General features: G+C 42.5%; 1 protein-coding gene across 2 annotated transcripts in view; it reads left to right on the plus strand.

Moving 5' to 3' along the window:
* The window catches only part of LOC126145661 (vascular endothelial growth factor A-A-like), a 165,708-nt gene extending 150,279 nt beyond the window's left edge, over positions 1 to 15,429 (plus strand). For both annotated transcript variants that reach the window (XM_049915573.1, XM_049915574.1), the window contains one exon: positions 14,966 to 15,429. In XM_049915573.1, the coding sequence (XP_049771530.1) occupies positions 14,966 to 14,999 (34 nt within the window). In that variant the 3' untranslated portion in view covers positions 15,000 to 15,429. The remainder of the gene's footprint in view (positions 1 to 14,965) is intronic.
* The last annotated feature ends 617 nt before the right edge of the window (positions 15,430 to 16,046 follow it).

Below are 16,046 nucleotides of genomic sequence, written 5' to 3' on the forward strand. Positions count from 1 at the left end.
AATGCAGATGATAAACGGGTATTCATTGGACAAATATATTATTCTAGAACTGACATGTGATTACATTTTCACGCAATTTGGGTGCATAGATCCTGAGAAACCAGTACCCAGAACAACCACCTCTGGCCGTAATAACGGCCTTGATACGTCTGAGCATTGAGTCAAACAGAGCTTGGATGGCGTGTACATGTACAGCTGCCCATGCAGCTTCAACATGATTCCACAGTTCATCAAGAGTAGTGACTGGCGTATTGTGACGAGCCGATTGCTCGGCCACCATTGACCAGACGTTTCCATTTGGTGAGAGATCTGGAAAGTGTGCTGGCCAGGGCGGCAGTAGAACATTTTCTGTATCCAGAAAGGCCCGAACAGGACCTGCAACATGCGGTCGTGCATTATCCTGCTGAAAAGTACGGTTTCGCAGGGATCAAATGAAGGGTAGAGCCACGGCTCGTAACACATCTGAAATGTAGCGTCCACTGTTCAAAGTGCCGTCAATGCGAACAAGAGGTGACCGAGACGTGTAACCAATGGCACCCCATACCATCACGCAGAGTGATGACGAATATACGCTTCCAATGTGCGTTCACCACGATGTCACCAAACACGGATGCGACGATCATGATGCAGTAAACATAACCTGGATTCATCCGAAAAAATGACGTTTTGCCATTCGTGCACCCAGGTCCGTCGCTGAGTACACCATCGCAGGCGCTCCTGTCTGTGATACAGCTTCAAGGGTAACAGCAGCCATGGTCTCCGAGCTGATAGTCCATGCTGCTGCAAACGTCGTCGAACTGTTTGTGCAGAAGGTTGTTGTCTTGCAAACGTCCCCATCTGTTGACTCAGGGATCGAGACGTGGCTGCACGATCCGTTACAGCCATGCGGATAAGATGCCTGTCATCTCGACTGCTATTGATATGAGCCCGTTGGTATCCAGCATGGCGTTCCGTATTACCCTCCTGAGCCCACTGATTCCATATTCTGCTAACAGTCATTGGATCTCGACCAACGCGAGCACCAATGTCTCGATACGATAAAGCGCAATCGCGATAGGCTACAATCCGACGTTTATCAAAGTCGGAAACTTGATGGTACGCATTTCTCCTCCTTACACGAGGCATCACAACAACGTTTCACCAGGCAACGCCGGTCAACTGCTGTTTGTGTATGAGAAATCGGTTGGAAACTTTCCTCATGTCAGCACGTTGTAGGTGTCGCCACCGGAGCCAACCTTGTGTGAATGCTCTGAAAAGCTAATCATTTGCATATCGTAGCATCTCCTCCCTGTCGGTTAAATTTCGGTTCTGTAGCACGTCATCTTCGTGGTGTAGCAATTTTAATGGCCAGTAGTGTAGAATGGGTACCGCTCGTAAACAGACCTAATGAGAGAAGATATTCGTAAGTAAAGTGATAATCTGCGCTGCAAACAGCTGTTGTGCTCATCTGTCAGCAGCAGGATCGAGGAGCGAACTGTGTGGCGGATGCGGCGACCGCATCTCCATCCGGCTGCGGCTGCGACCGCCTGCTGGCGGTTTCCGCCCGGCTTCCGTACGTGGCTCACCAAAAACGTTTACGAAAGTGCTCCCCGTGAGAGATAACATTGCTGTGTGCTGGAAATACGCTTAAGTATAACTTTTTAAGCACTGAACAGTCTCGAAATTTCCTGTCGGCTTAAAAGTGTATGGCGAGGTGGCATTCGGATCCTGTTCCTTGCCTTCATGGCCAACATCCTTCCCGATCTAAACAGGACATACCCCCTTTTCTCGTAACGCTTTAGTCATCTGTCTTACGTTAAAGGAGCTCCGGTCAGCCGCTGTGGCCGAGCGGTTCTAGACGATTCAGTTTGGAACCGCGCGACCGCTGCGGTCGCAGGTTCGAATCCTGACTCGCGCATGGATGTGTGTGTTGCCCTTAGGTTAGTTAGGTTTAAGTAGTTCTAAGTTCTAGGGGGCTGATGACCTTAGCAGCTAAGTCCCATAGTGCTCAAAGCCATTTGAACCATTTTCAAAGGGGGTCTCCTATATACCTTGTTGATTGCCGCTCCTGGAAGAAAAGACATCTCTGAGAAATGGCAACGGCTTCATTAGAACGAAGGAATTGTTTCCAGAATTGTTACGCATGCGACAGCATTCGTTATCAGTATGTTCAAATGGTTCAGATGGCTCTAAGCACTATGGGACTTAACATCTGAGGTCATCAGTCCCCTGACTCAGAACTACTTAAACCCAACTAACCTAAGGACATCACACACATCCAAGCCCGAGGCAGGATTCGGACCTGCGACCGAAGCAGCAGCGCGTATCAGTATGTTCCAAAACGCTGCGCATAAAAACGGGATTCTTCCAGGGTTCATACTTCGGTTTCCGCTGGTGATAGAAAGGTAGGGTAAAGTGTTTTTGGATAGTCTTGGACTAGGAAACAAATGTATACCGAACAGAAGTATCGTCTTAGTGTCACTATCCTACAGGACAGAGTCAAAGTATGAATATTACACACTTCGTCCTGCTTAGGAAAATGAAGCAAATCGGTTGGTTCTTATTTTTTTCATTTTATGTGCTGTAGCGAGGACCTTAGTGGGCTTATGGGGACACCATTATTTCATGGGATTTTCCTTAGAAAACTTCAAAAACGGGTCTTTTCGTCGTTTTTACATACCAAAAAAAAGTCGCGATACCAAGACTGCTATGCACAGCATGTGGCTGAAATTTTTACGATATATTCCTAAGATCACAATGTAGAATAACGTTGAAAGCTTCATTGATATCTGTATTTGATTTCGATATCCATAAGTTCAAAATTGCCTTGCATGAGCACATAAAATACGCACATCCGGTGTGAGTCGAAATCTAGATAATAAATAACAGCAGAAAATTGCTCAAATTTTAACATCGTATTCTCTAGGCGTTTATCTAGAAGTGCCATCTTCCCGCTTTCAGAAACCTTTATCTGTTTTCGAGAAACGCCTCAAAAAATGTTTTTTCGGTATCAAAACCGAGCCGCATATTCCAGGACGGAAGTGCACAGTAAATGGGTGTACTTTTCACGATGTATTCCTAAGATCTCAATCTCGAACAAACTTGAAACTTCTCTTGATACCTGTATTCATTTCCGAGATACATAGGTCCAATTTTACCCTACCTGTACACGTAAAATACATATATAAAATTCTGTGTATGGCGAAAACGTGGTCTATAAAGTGACATAGCGTGGAGAAATAAACTGTAAAGCAGCGTTAGTCAACCTGGTCCCTACTGCTCGCTAGTGGGCGTTCTAGCTACCATGGTGAGTGATAAGCTGTTGCGTTTTGAAAACATTTTCTTTAGGTTGTCATCAGGTTTTGATATAAAGCTGTTAAGTAATCGTTACATGCATTAACTTTATGTGGCTCTGCATCATAGATGTTATGATATAAAGGTACTCCCCTATTCTATCAATCACCGTTACAGTGGAACAGGTGCGCGATTAGAAATATTACTGCTAAAAGTGGGCGGTAGGTATAAAAGGTTGACAGCCCTTGCTGTAAAGTGTCTCTACTATCACATGGGAACTCTATGTTGTAGAACTGAAGCACATGCAAAATTTTTGTGCACGTAAAATCCGATCTGAAATTTAAAATTAGTTTTGCTTTATTTCAATTTCACATAAGTAAACTATCAGAATTTTACTGGCCCATAGTGTTCTTTTCATATGAGTGGTATACCCTGCTATGGCAGGGAAAAGAAGGGAAACAGCGGAAAAAAGCTTCTATAAGAACACAAAAAAGGCGAATATGCTTCCTGTTTAAAAGACTCCGACTGAAAACTAGGATGCCAACTGCATCTTTCTACCTTCCGTAACAGCTTTAAAAATGTTTGGGAAAATTTTGAAACGTGCTTAGGAAGACAGAATGAGGCATATGGTACGTACCCTATGTTTCAGTCAGAATCTTCTAAACAGAGGCCGCAGCTCGTGGTCTAGGGGCTAGCGTTGCTGCCTCTGCTTTCGGGGTCCCGGGTCCGATTCCCAGCCGGTTGGGGATTTTCTCTGCCCGGGGACTGGTTTTCTGTTGTCCTCGTCATTTCATCATTCGTGAAAGCGGCTAGATTGAACTGTGTAAAGATTGGGACTATTTATGGGTGTTGATGACCGCGCAGTTGCTCTACAAATCAAACATCATCACCTTCTAAACAAAAAACAAATTCGCCTATTCTGTGGTCGTATAGGAGCATTTTTTCGCTGGTAAATATTTCACTCTGTTGCGGCGAGTGAGTTGTTTACTTAAAATATGTGTCGGACCAGAACTTGACGGATGATCCTTGCCTTTTGGGTGGAATCATTTGAGATTAGTAAGTAGGAGAGAAACTTTGTAAACGATCCAGATAGTTTAGTCGGCAATACCTGAAACCAAGGTCCCTGGCTTGAGACGCGGTTTGGCACACAGGTGTAATGACTCAATAGGTTTCAACGCACCGTACGCGACTGTGCAGAGTTGAAGATCCCTTCTGTTGTTAGTCACCTAACTTTTCCATTATTTTTTCAAACGTACCCATGTTTTCCACAATTTAAAATTCGCATGTAGCTCTGGAAACGGTCGAGCTCATACCACATTCAATCACCCCTGATGCGTTTTGAACACTTCTCTAAGCTTAGGGTTAAAATTGTATGTATCAGTAAAGAGTTAACACTCTAACGGTCTAAGTATTAACATTACCGTGAAGATATTTTTCTCAAAAACCACCTTAAAATATTTGGCTGCTGTTGTTGTTTTCATTGTTGTTATCATTTTGAAGAGTGGTTCGATGTAGCTCTCTAGCTAATCTAGGAATAACTACTTGTATACTTCATTTTCATGAAAATGTTAACGTTTAGGAGTATGTACTTTAGTTTTAGTAGATTCTACATTCGCCTGGATGTAACAATTAGACCTACACCCAGTCCAGCCAGAAAATTATGACCACCTACCTACTAGCTGTTATGTCTACTTTTGGCACAGATAACTGCGGCGACGGGTCGTGGCATGGAAGCAATGAGGTCTTGTTAAGTCGCTGGAGGGAACTGGAACCACATTTGAACACACAAGTCACTTGATCTTGAGGATGGGTCGGGGGGCTATAAGCTCTGGTGCCGTGTTCAATTACTTCCCAGGTGTGCTCGAACCGGTTCAGATCTGGCGAGTTGTGGGGGCCAGCACATCAACTGGAACTCGCCATTGTGTTCCTCCAACCACTCCGTCACACTCCTGGCCTCGTAACATGGTGCGCTGAAAAATGCCACTGCCAGCGGGAAGAATGATCGCCATGTAGGAGTGTACATGGTCTGCAACCAGTGTACGACGCTCCTTGGCTGACATTGTGCCATGCGCGAGCTCCACTGTACCCATAGATGCCCACGTGAATGTCCCCCACGCCATAATGGAGCTGCCGCTAGCTTGTTTCCGTTCCGCAGTCCAGGTGTCAAGGAGCTGTTCCCATAGAAGACAACGGATTCGCACCCTGCCATGAAAAAGATATCAGGATTCATCACATCATGCTACGATTTCCTACTGTGCCAACGTCCAGTGCCGATGGTCATGTGTCCATTTCAGTCATAGTTGCGGATCTCGTGGAGTTAAGATTGGAACATGCATGCGTCGTCGGCTGCGGAGGCCCATCATTAGAGTGTTTGGGGCACTGTGTGTTCAGACATACTTGTATCCTACCCTACCTAATGTTAATTCCGCCACAGTTGACCTCCGGTCCTGTTTTACCACTCTGCCCGGCCTCCGACGTCCGACATCTGCAATGAGGGGTGGCCGCCCCCCCCCCCCTCCCACCGGTGTCTGCACATGGTTTCATCTTGGTTTCGACACGTGTTGAAGACACTTACCGCAGCACTCCTGCAACACCCGAAATACTCGTGCAGAGTCTCCGATGTATCCCAAGCTGCCGTCGGACAACCGCAGATAGATCGGGCGCCTTCCCCATTCTACACTGGTACTACATGCACAGTGCGTGTGTCTGACTAGCAGAATCCTCACCAGCTGACGCTTACATCGCCTGGAAGGGTTTATTTCGATAGTAAGTCGGCGGTTGCAATGATCTGGCTAAACAGTGTCGTCCTTGAATGCGGTTGAGTGCGAGTTAAATTAAAGTTATGATCTTCCTGTTGGTTACGTTAAAATACTCGGTTATTGGTAAGTAATTTTAACGTATATTTAATTATTTGTAAATGTGTATTTACCCCAAAACTGCCATCTGAAAAACGAATTTGTTCGTTTGAGATGCATAACAACGCTATGAACCTTAACATTAATGTTGAGGCGAACCCATAGCAAAAATTAGCAGTTGATGAGGAATACATGACGGCAAAAGCTCGAGAGTCAATAACCTGCAAAAAAATTGCTAACGCCAGTGGAGTGACAGAAGTTTGCTGTATGTTCTACTATCCCTAAAGGTCACTGAATTGTAAGGCTTAGGCATCAAATTGTAGGTTATCCTACCTGCCTTCCCGTGGGCTAGATCTGTGTTTGGAAGTTTTACGTCGAGGGACGTACTCGTTCTATAACCAGTTTCTTTCTCATATCTGCATCAGCTGTGACGTCTATCTTGGCGGGTATTGAATGGTCACTGAAGCTGTTAATTTCTAGATGATACTGATTTGTGGCCGATTATTCTCACCATCTACATTGTTTATCTACTTCTTTTTTTATACTTATTTGTTTTTGCCGTCTTCAGGGTATTAAAACGTCAATACATAATGAAAGAGAAATGCCGACATCAGCTACATGAAGACATTGGAATAATTCAGTAGTGACAACTGAATATTTGTGCCAGACCGGGATTCGAATCCAGATTTTCCATTCTACGCCAGCAGTCGCCCTAACCGCTTCGCCCACCTGAGAACGCTTCGCTTCCAACCCATTCCCCTCCAAATCCATTTTCCTCATTGCTCACAGCATCTTACATGAATGCATAATTCCCTCAAGAGGTAGAATCTAGTGTTCATGCACACTGGAGACATGAAACGACGTCAAGGCTTGAATATCACTGTTATATGTGCAGTGTCTGTTCTTCCGGACCTCACACATGTGATATCCAGCTTTCTGTACGCGACTGGGAGACCTCTAGCAACATGCTCCCTTACTTTCTTTCATTTTCATCGAGTTGCTAATACGTTGTTTTACTTTATCTGTCGCGTCCTTAAGTTTTGCAAAGGCACTGTATGAAGAGTAGGAGTGGCCCAAAACTGAATCCTGTTATTTCTCACTAGCTACTATCATTTTCTCTTCTTTCAACATCGTTCGAGTTAATCAGCACAACATTTGGCATCTTGTTTGTTAAGTATGATTCAAACCAGCTGTATGTAAAGACTTCAATTCCATAAAACTTAAGTCTTTCTAGGGAAGTAATACGATCTACGAAATTAAAGCCTTGGAAAGACCACAAAAAATTCCAACTGGTGATACGAGTATTTTATAACTCAAGCCTTGTAATGTTTGGTGTGTACCTGTACAAATAGCATTCGTGGTCAGACAAAACTTCTGGAATCGAAACTGCGATGTGCCAAGTAAATAGTTTCTACTTAAATATGAATCTATTCTACGTCATAAGGGAACTGAACGGTAATTATTTGTCTTTCTTGTCACCTTTCTTTTTAAAGAGGTTTAACAACTGCATATTTTAATCTGTCTCGAAAAATTCCTTGTGCTAGTGATACATTACAGATGTCACTAAGGACATTACTTACTAAATTAGAATCACTTTCCAAAAATTGTTTGAAATTCCATCGGATTTGAGCTTTAGCTTTCTGGAATCGTCATAATTCTAGTAATTTCAGTGAAGGATATTGGTCCTACTTCTAATTGCTTAAAAGTGTGGTGGAATGATATTTCTCCTCTTGCTTCTTCAACTGAACTATTTAATCATATTGGGTATTAAAAAACCACTTCAACTGTATTTAGTCCTTTATTTTTAGATCATTACTGGTTTCGTAGCACTAAATGCCACATCTTCAGGTGAACATCTATAGAACGATAAATTCAGAAATAATAACAACCTTGAGACTTCCAATTCTGTGATAATTTTCTAAAATTATTTTAAGATTTTAAAAATTAAAAAAACTATTAGAAACTTTTGTATGAGTATATTAAAATATTTGTACTCACATAACTAAAACGTTAGAGCTAAAAATCTCAGAAATTTGTTCCCAATAGTCATTATCCGTCAGAACAAAACACCGCTAAAAGCCGATATGTCAAGGAATAAAACAGCCGGTTTCCAATCCAGTATGGTGGATGCGTCCTAAACACATTATTACGGACACACAACACCGTGATTTCAATACAACATTAATTTTATTTCTCTCCAAGGTACGTACATCATGGAATATAAAACATTAATTCAAGGATAATCAATATTACCAGAGTGTCTATAATTACAAATATCAACCCGCAACACCGTCCCCACCCTGGTCAACTTCCAGAGGAATGACCAGTTGAACGGGGCGTGAGATTATGGATCCTTCTGAAGTTCGTAAGGTTACAGTTCGCATTTTCCCGTCTCTTCCTTCATGAAGATCTTCTATCCGCGCCTTCCTCCACATGTGTCGTGGACGAACATCCTCTTGTAGAAGAACGACATCACCCAGCTGGAGTCTTCCTGAACCTGGCCTTGGTTGATGAGTTTCATGGAAGTTTTTGAGCAGGATCAGATATTCTTTCTTCGACCTGTTCCAGAAGTGTTCTACCATCTTCTGCAGCCGTTGAAATTCCTTAGACAAGTCCTTTCTAACTGGTGATTCTGGACCAGTTGGTAGTGTTGCGAGTCGATCACCTACAAGGAAATGTGCGGGCGTCAGTGGCTCAGATTCCTCTCCCCCTTGCGTAATTGGTCTAGAGTTTAGTGCTACTTCTATGCTGACCAGGATTGTGTTGAGACCTTCTTCGTCCAACTGTGACTGTCCTAAAACTTTTCTCAGGCGGCGTTTGACAGATCCTACCATCCGTTCCCAGAATCCTGCCCACCAAGGCGCTTGTGGGGCGATGAATTTCCAAGTGATGGCTTGCTGGGCGAGGTACTTGTGCATCTTGCTTGCCATGAGAGCCTGCCAGAGCTCCTTCAGCTCTAAGTGCGTGGCATGGAAGGTAGTAGCATTATCAGTGTCAATTGTGCTGGGCACTTTCGTCTTCCGACAAACCTTTGTAGGACTTGAAGAAATCTGTCAGTTGACATATCTGAGCATAGTTCCAAGTGTATGGTTCGTGTTGTTGCGCATGTGAATAGAGCAATATACGCTTTCTTCGTAATATGTCCTTGTCTGACATTTAATGGACCAGCAAAGTCAATACCTGTTACTGTAAATGGTTTCAGTGGTGAAACTCGTTCAGCTGGTAATGGAGCCTCAGTTTGTTGAACAACGTGAGCTTTCACCATCTTACAAGGTAGACAACGGTGTAGAACATGTTTAATTGCCTGTCGAGCTCTAAGGATACAGAATTCTGTTCTCAGTTCAAATAACACAATGTTTACTCAAAGGTGATGCAAACGAATGTGAGTCTGCTGGATCAGTAAACGTGTGAAATGATGATGTCCATCAAGAAGAATCGGGTGGCGTTGATCTCTGGTTAATTCTGCAAACTGCAGCCGTCCACCGAGACGAATAAGACCATTATCCAAGAATGGGTTGTAGCGAGCTATCGGAGAGTTACGTGGTAGAGGCATGTTGTTGTATAGTGCATGCAGTTCGAGCGCAAAATGTTACTGTTGAACAACTTGAATCCAGTAAGTGCGTGCTTCGACCAAATCTGATGCTGTTAGTTCTCCTGATGTTCTGTTTTCTTTCAATAAGTGCCGTTTAAAGCGAAGTACCCGTCCTGTAATTCTTAACAGCTTGAAGTAGCTACTGTACCGTGTAGCTATTAAAATAGGAATCGTTGTTTGTACCATGAAGACTTGGTCTGCTAATTTCTTCTTTTCTGGCAAGGAGTGCTCTTCCGTGTGTAAAATTCGAGGCCACTGTGTCCTGTTCTTTGTTAACCAAGCAGGTCCATGGAACCATACAGAAGTATGGTGAAGTTTATCTGCTGTGGTACCTCTGGAGGTTAGATCAGCTGGATTTTCGTCACCAGGGCAGTGCCTCCACTGTGATGGATTCGTTAGTCGTTGTATTTCCATAACGCGGTTTGACACAAAGGTTTTCCATCGATTGGGGTCACGTTGCGTCCATCCTAAGGCTACAGTTGAGTCAGTCCACAATGTTGCACGACTTGCATTATAGTACGTGGCCTTACAGAAATAATGAAGTAGTCTTGATCCAAGAAGTGTCACTAGAAGTTCCAGCCGTGGAAGGGCTATTTTTTTGATGGGAGCTAGTCGGTTTTTACTGCAAACTAAATGGACTGATACCAAATTTGTTGTGGTGCACCGTACATAAAGGACTGGTCCGTAGGCCTTTTCTGATGCGTCGCAAAAGACATGGATTTCTGGCTCAGTGTTTTCAGATACACCAACCCATCGGGGCACTTTTATCTGTGAACATGATGGCAATGTTGATACCCACATTCACCAGCGTTTGCTAACATCAAGGGGTAAAAGCTCATCCCATTCAATTCCTCTTGACCAAATTTCTTGAAAAATTATTTTTGCAGTGAGGGACTCAGGCGACAACAAACCCAGTGGGTCATAGAATCTAGCAGTGTTTCGTAGTACTTCACGCTTAGTGGCAGGACGATTTATAACATTGTCGGTAACATTGTTATGAACAACACTGAGCGTATCAGTCTGTGTGTTCCAGTGGACTCCCAGTACCTCCGTATCTGTAGTGTTTATGACACCGTTGGCTTGAATTTGTGGCCCACTTTGCCATTGGTAGACTGATCTGTCCCATGAGTGATGTAAGCTTATAATATAATTACGGCATTATCATCTTTAGCACCTGTTACAAAATCATCCATGTACATATTATCTTCAACAAGTAAAGCAGCTTGCGGAAAATTCGTTTTGTGCATTACAGCAAGTTCTTTCAGCGTGGCTGTAAGAAGAAACGGACTGCAGGTAAGTCCGAAAGGTAGCCGGGTGAAGCAGTATGTAATCCTTTCGTCAGTTGTAATATAGTTTCCTTGTTGATCTACGATTACTTTGTACCAAAAAAACCTCGTGAGATCTCTATCTTTCCTGTGAAGAACTAACTGTAGAAATGCTTGTTTGATATCGGCAATCAAGGCTACTCGATGTAGACGATGTCTCAGTAATATTGAAAGAATGTCAGGAAGTAAATTAGGACCTATTTTTAAAGAGTCATTCAATGAACGTGCATTCTGGTCGTGCGACGAACCATCAAAAACAATCCTCCATTTGATGACACCTAACTTTTCTTTCTTTACTGCATGATGTGGCAGATAAAATGTGTCACGCAATTTCTGTCCAGAAGGGGTGACTTCCACATGTATCTTCTTGGTGTGTTCTATCATTTGCGCCTCGTAAATTTGTTTCAGTTTCTTGTCCTTCGTAAATTTTTTCTCCAGCGAAGCAAATCTCTTCTCTGCTTGCTGAAGGTTATTAGATAACATAACGTTGGGTTTTGTGAGGAAAGACACAACTCTTCCTTTGTCTTCGATGCAGTAGGATTTTGATAAATCTTGCAATAACGCCAATTCCTTATGATTCAGAGTTGTTGTTTCATCTTCTGTGATTCCCATTGTTTCTAAATTCCAGAAACGTCGTAAAATATCGTCTGTTGTTGTCGTTGTCTCTAAACTAATGTAGTTTGCAGTCACAAGGTTAGCCGTGGTACTTGATTTGCTTCCACTAAGAATCCAACCTAGAATGGAAGGTACCAGAACAACTGATGACGTTAGTCGAATCGGAGGGGAATCTTAAACGATTTTCCAACAGTCATCTGCTCCGATAAGAATATCGATGTGAAGATCTTCTGTACCATCCCTTACGTCCGCAAACTGAAGTCCCCGTGTGCGTACAAGTTGTCTTAAATCGGAAGGCACAGTTTGGTGCGCGGAAAATGAGTACGTGCTTTCAAACGCAGTCGTAGACGTCTTGGAATTAGTCCATGTACCCTGTAGTGTGAATTCTACGACTCGACGATGCGTTGAAGTTGCGGATGGCATTTCAAAGGCGTTGACAGATAGATCACGATGTTCTATAGTTCTTAAACCTAGCTCATCAATCAGGAACTTGTAAATGAAGCTTGACTGACTACCGCTATCCAGAACGCAGCGATTAAGTTTGCTTAATCCTGCGGGTCCACTGGCCCAAACTCGAGCTGTCTGAATATAAGTAAAACCTGCTTAACTTACGTCGATTCTCCCTACAGATGTAGAGCTAATTTGCTGAGAAGATGAAGAAGAGGCAGCAATGTCAGTACAGATAGCTTTGTGATGACTTTTCTTGCACTTAGAACACGAGACCTTGCCCTTCTTACTGCAGTTTCTAGCATTATGACCTCGGTTTAGACATATAAAACATCGATTATCTTGCTTTAGTTTATCGATACGTTGTTGGCTGTCAGTTACTATGTTGCAGTCTTGGGCCCAATGAGAGCGAGCTTCGCAAAATGCGCAATATGGTTGTACCGGTACTTCTCGTTTAGGCTTACGCGGATTTTTCGCTTGCTTTGCATTTATGTGAAGTGTTGCTGCAGTGGGCGTGAAGCTAGGAGATGACTGATATTCTGTACGAATATTTTGCGTAATGAGAGCACCACGAACTTCTTCTTCCAAAAAGTTAAGTAGTTTCAGTACGTCTCCTTCCGCTACTTCGATTCTTCTAGCATGAATGACCCATTTCTGGTACATTTCAGCGGGAAATGCACGCAGAATTTTCGGAGTGAAAATTTTACCGTATGCCACGACGTATTCTCCTAAGGCACGCAGTGCTTGAATACGGCGGTTACATTCCAGGAATGTACTGTTCAGCGTTTCAGGTGTCGCTGACTGTACAGGCTTTAGCGCATCCAAATAATCGGGGTGCGCCTGTATAATGCGATTGCTATCTCCGTATCTATTCAATAAAATTTTTTTTGTTTCTTCATACGTGTTAGCCGTTATAGGTATTCCATCTACTAGCAACTTCGGTTCGCCTGACAGATACCCTCGTAGGAAAACATGTTTTTTTACTGTGGAAAGGGATGGGTCTTTATCAATGGTCGATTCAAATTGTTCCCAGAAGCGGGACCACATTTCGACATCTCCACAAAATGACTCAAGCTTAATTGCTGGTAGCTTGACGGAGTGGAATACAGTTGGTTGTGTGAGCACTGGTGGTGACGTGATATTCATCTGCGACGTTGTGGCTGAAAGCTAGTAATCAATTGCTTTTGTAGACTTCTGTATAGCGCGTTTGACTTTGTCTATATATTCCTCACAGCTCAGCACGTCTGCATTGTATTCATCGTCAGAGAGAAAATTATGAATAGCGTCATCTAATGAAACGAGCTTCTCTAGAGTTTCTTGAAGACATTCCCAGTAATGTTCAAAATTATCAAACGGGCTCTCTGTGGTAAGAGCATCAACAGCCGCACAACACCGCGTAGCATTAGTCCTCTCCCTAATTCGCTTTCTTTTGAAGTTTTCTAACAGTATCTCTGATTCGTCCTGCATTATGTCTTAATAAAGGCGGCTGTTGTAAGATTGTTTATGAGTGCGCTTGTGAATCGCTTAAACGTTTAACAAGCAGCGTATGCGCAAACGTAAGTGAACGAAAACCTTTTAACAAAACTAGCTACTCTGAGTGCAAGTTTCAGGCTTGCAATACAAAGCCGCAAAAATAGTTTGGAAGCAACCAGTTCATGCGATCATATTATATTGGAATGGACTTAGCTTGTGATGCGGTCCGACGTCGTCTCTTGTTTCCTACAGCGTGAAGTAAGCCGTTGATTGTTGAAATCACGCAGGAAATCGCAATTTCTTCCCGGGTTTCGGCACCAAAATATTACGGACACACAACACCGTGATTCCAATACAACATTAATTTTATTTCTCTCCAAGGAACGTACATCATGGAATATAAAACATTAATTCAAGGATAATCAATATTTCCAGAGTGTCTATAATTACAAATACCAACCCGCAACACACATTATATCATAGACACCCATTCTCATGTAAAAGTGTCCAGTAGCTTTTTTAAAAAATTTTAAATCTTAAAATCATTTTAGAAAATTATCAAATCATTGGATGTTTCAGAGCTGTTATTACTTTTCGATTTATTTTTATACAGATGTTCACCTGAAAATGTGACTTTTAGTGCCATAAAATCTGCAGTGGTCTAACAATAAAGGACTAAATACAGCTGAAGCGGTTTAGTAATACCCAACATGACTACTCATAGCTGTGGTTCCCCTACCTACAAGGTTGTATGCTGAACCGTTTCATTCTATTTTTGCTGCTAAATTTAGAAAGTGGTTGTTAAAGAGACTCGCAGATTGTGAATTATCAGTCACAACATTGTCATTTAGTTCAATCGCTATGGTATCTTGTTCACTGACTGTCTTGTCTCCCATTTCACAATATAATGCACAGTTTTAAACTTACTATTTGCGTTATTAATTTCTGACGGGACGTACATATTTCTCGGCATTTTAAGGAGTTTCTATAAAATAGTAGAGCATTTTTTGTACTATGTGAAATTTTAGTGTGGCTTATTTGCTTTTTTGTTAATGGACTTTCTGGATAATTTTTTTAGGAAGCCTACTATCAAATGATGACACAAATTTACTATGGAATATATTGAATTTCAGATTAGCATCTCTTTATATAGGCCTATCTTCATCTCACCTCCTCTTTTAACTTATTCTTTAAACATTGTATACTGTTCTCATTAGTAATACTAAAGTTAACAGTCTGCCTCAGGCAGCCACAATGACAATTCATAGTCAGTATCACCAACTTTTGAGCTAAATTTCATGTATACATACTGAATACATTTTCGAAAGAAATTTTTATGTGTCAGATGTTACAAAACCTTTGACATTTTATTTCATTTTTTAAAGGTGCGTGCCAGATCCTGACAACAACGTGGTCTGACGAAAAAGACAACTTACAACAGCAGCGATTCTCTCGACCGACGTCAAAGGCCTGGATATTGTACAACGGCTGCAGCGTACTCACTCTGACAATAAACTAAAACTTCGGAGGATACAGAGGAAGCTCTCTGTGGCTAAAGTAAATGCAAGATTAAACCGACGTGGTATTCTGATAACTCGAGAGCCTGACAACAATACTTTCTCCTCGACGGATAATGTTTGAACTTATCACAGTGGTCCATAGCTGAGAAAGACGGCGAAAAGGAAGCTTATATTATACGTCTGCACAAATCGCTGGTTTGATATTGCCATTTTTTCTATGTGTAGAAACAATCTTGGAACGTGGTTTAAAAATTTTATCACTGACTTTCCTTGAAATGAACACCATCCATCAACTGTACAATATTTTTGTAATACATTCATATAATATAACGTGAAGTTTAAACTTTCTTAGCCTTATAGCAAGACTGTATTATACACTATGTGATCAAACGTATCCGGATACCTGGCTGAAAATTACTTAAAAGTTCGCGGTGCCCTCCATCGGTCATTCTGGAATTCATTATAGTGTTGGCCCACCCTTAGTCTTGATGACAGCTTTCACTCTCGCAGGCATACGTTCAATCAGGTGCTGGAAGGTTTCTTGGGGAATGGCACCCCATTCTTCACGTAGTGCTGCACTGAGGAGAGGTATTGATGTCGGTCGGTGAGGCCTGGCACTAAGTCGGCGTTCCAAAACATTTCAAAGGTGTTCTATAAGATTCAGGTCAGGACTCTGTGCAGGCAAGTCCACTACAGGGATGCTATTGTCATGTAACCACTCCGCCACAGGCCGTGCATTATGAACAGGTGCTCCATCGTGTTGAAAAATACAGTCGCCATCCCCGTATTGCTCTCCAACAGTGGTAGGCAAGATGTTTAAAACATCAATGTAGGTCTGTGCTGTCATAGTGCTACGCAAAAGAACAAGGGGTGCAAGCCCCCTTCATGAAATACACGACCACACCATAACACCACCGCCTCCGAATTTTACAGTTGACACTAGACA

This window comes from Schistocerca cancellata, chromosome 2 (assembly GCF_023864275.1).
Source record: "Schistocerca cancellata isolate TAMUIC-IGC-003103 chromosome 2, iqSchCanc2.1, whole genome shotgun sequence".
NCBI lineage: Eukaryota > Metazoa > Arthropoda > Insecta > Orthoptera > Acrididae > Schistocerca > Schistocerca cancellata.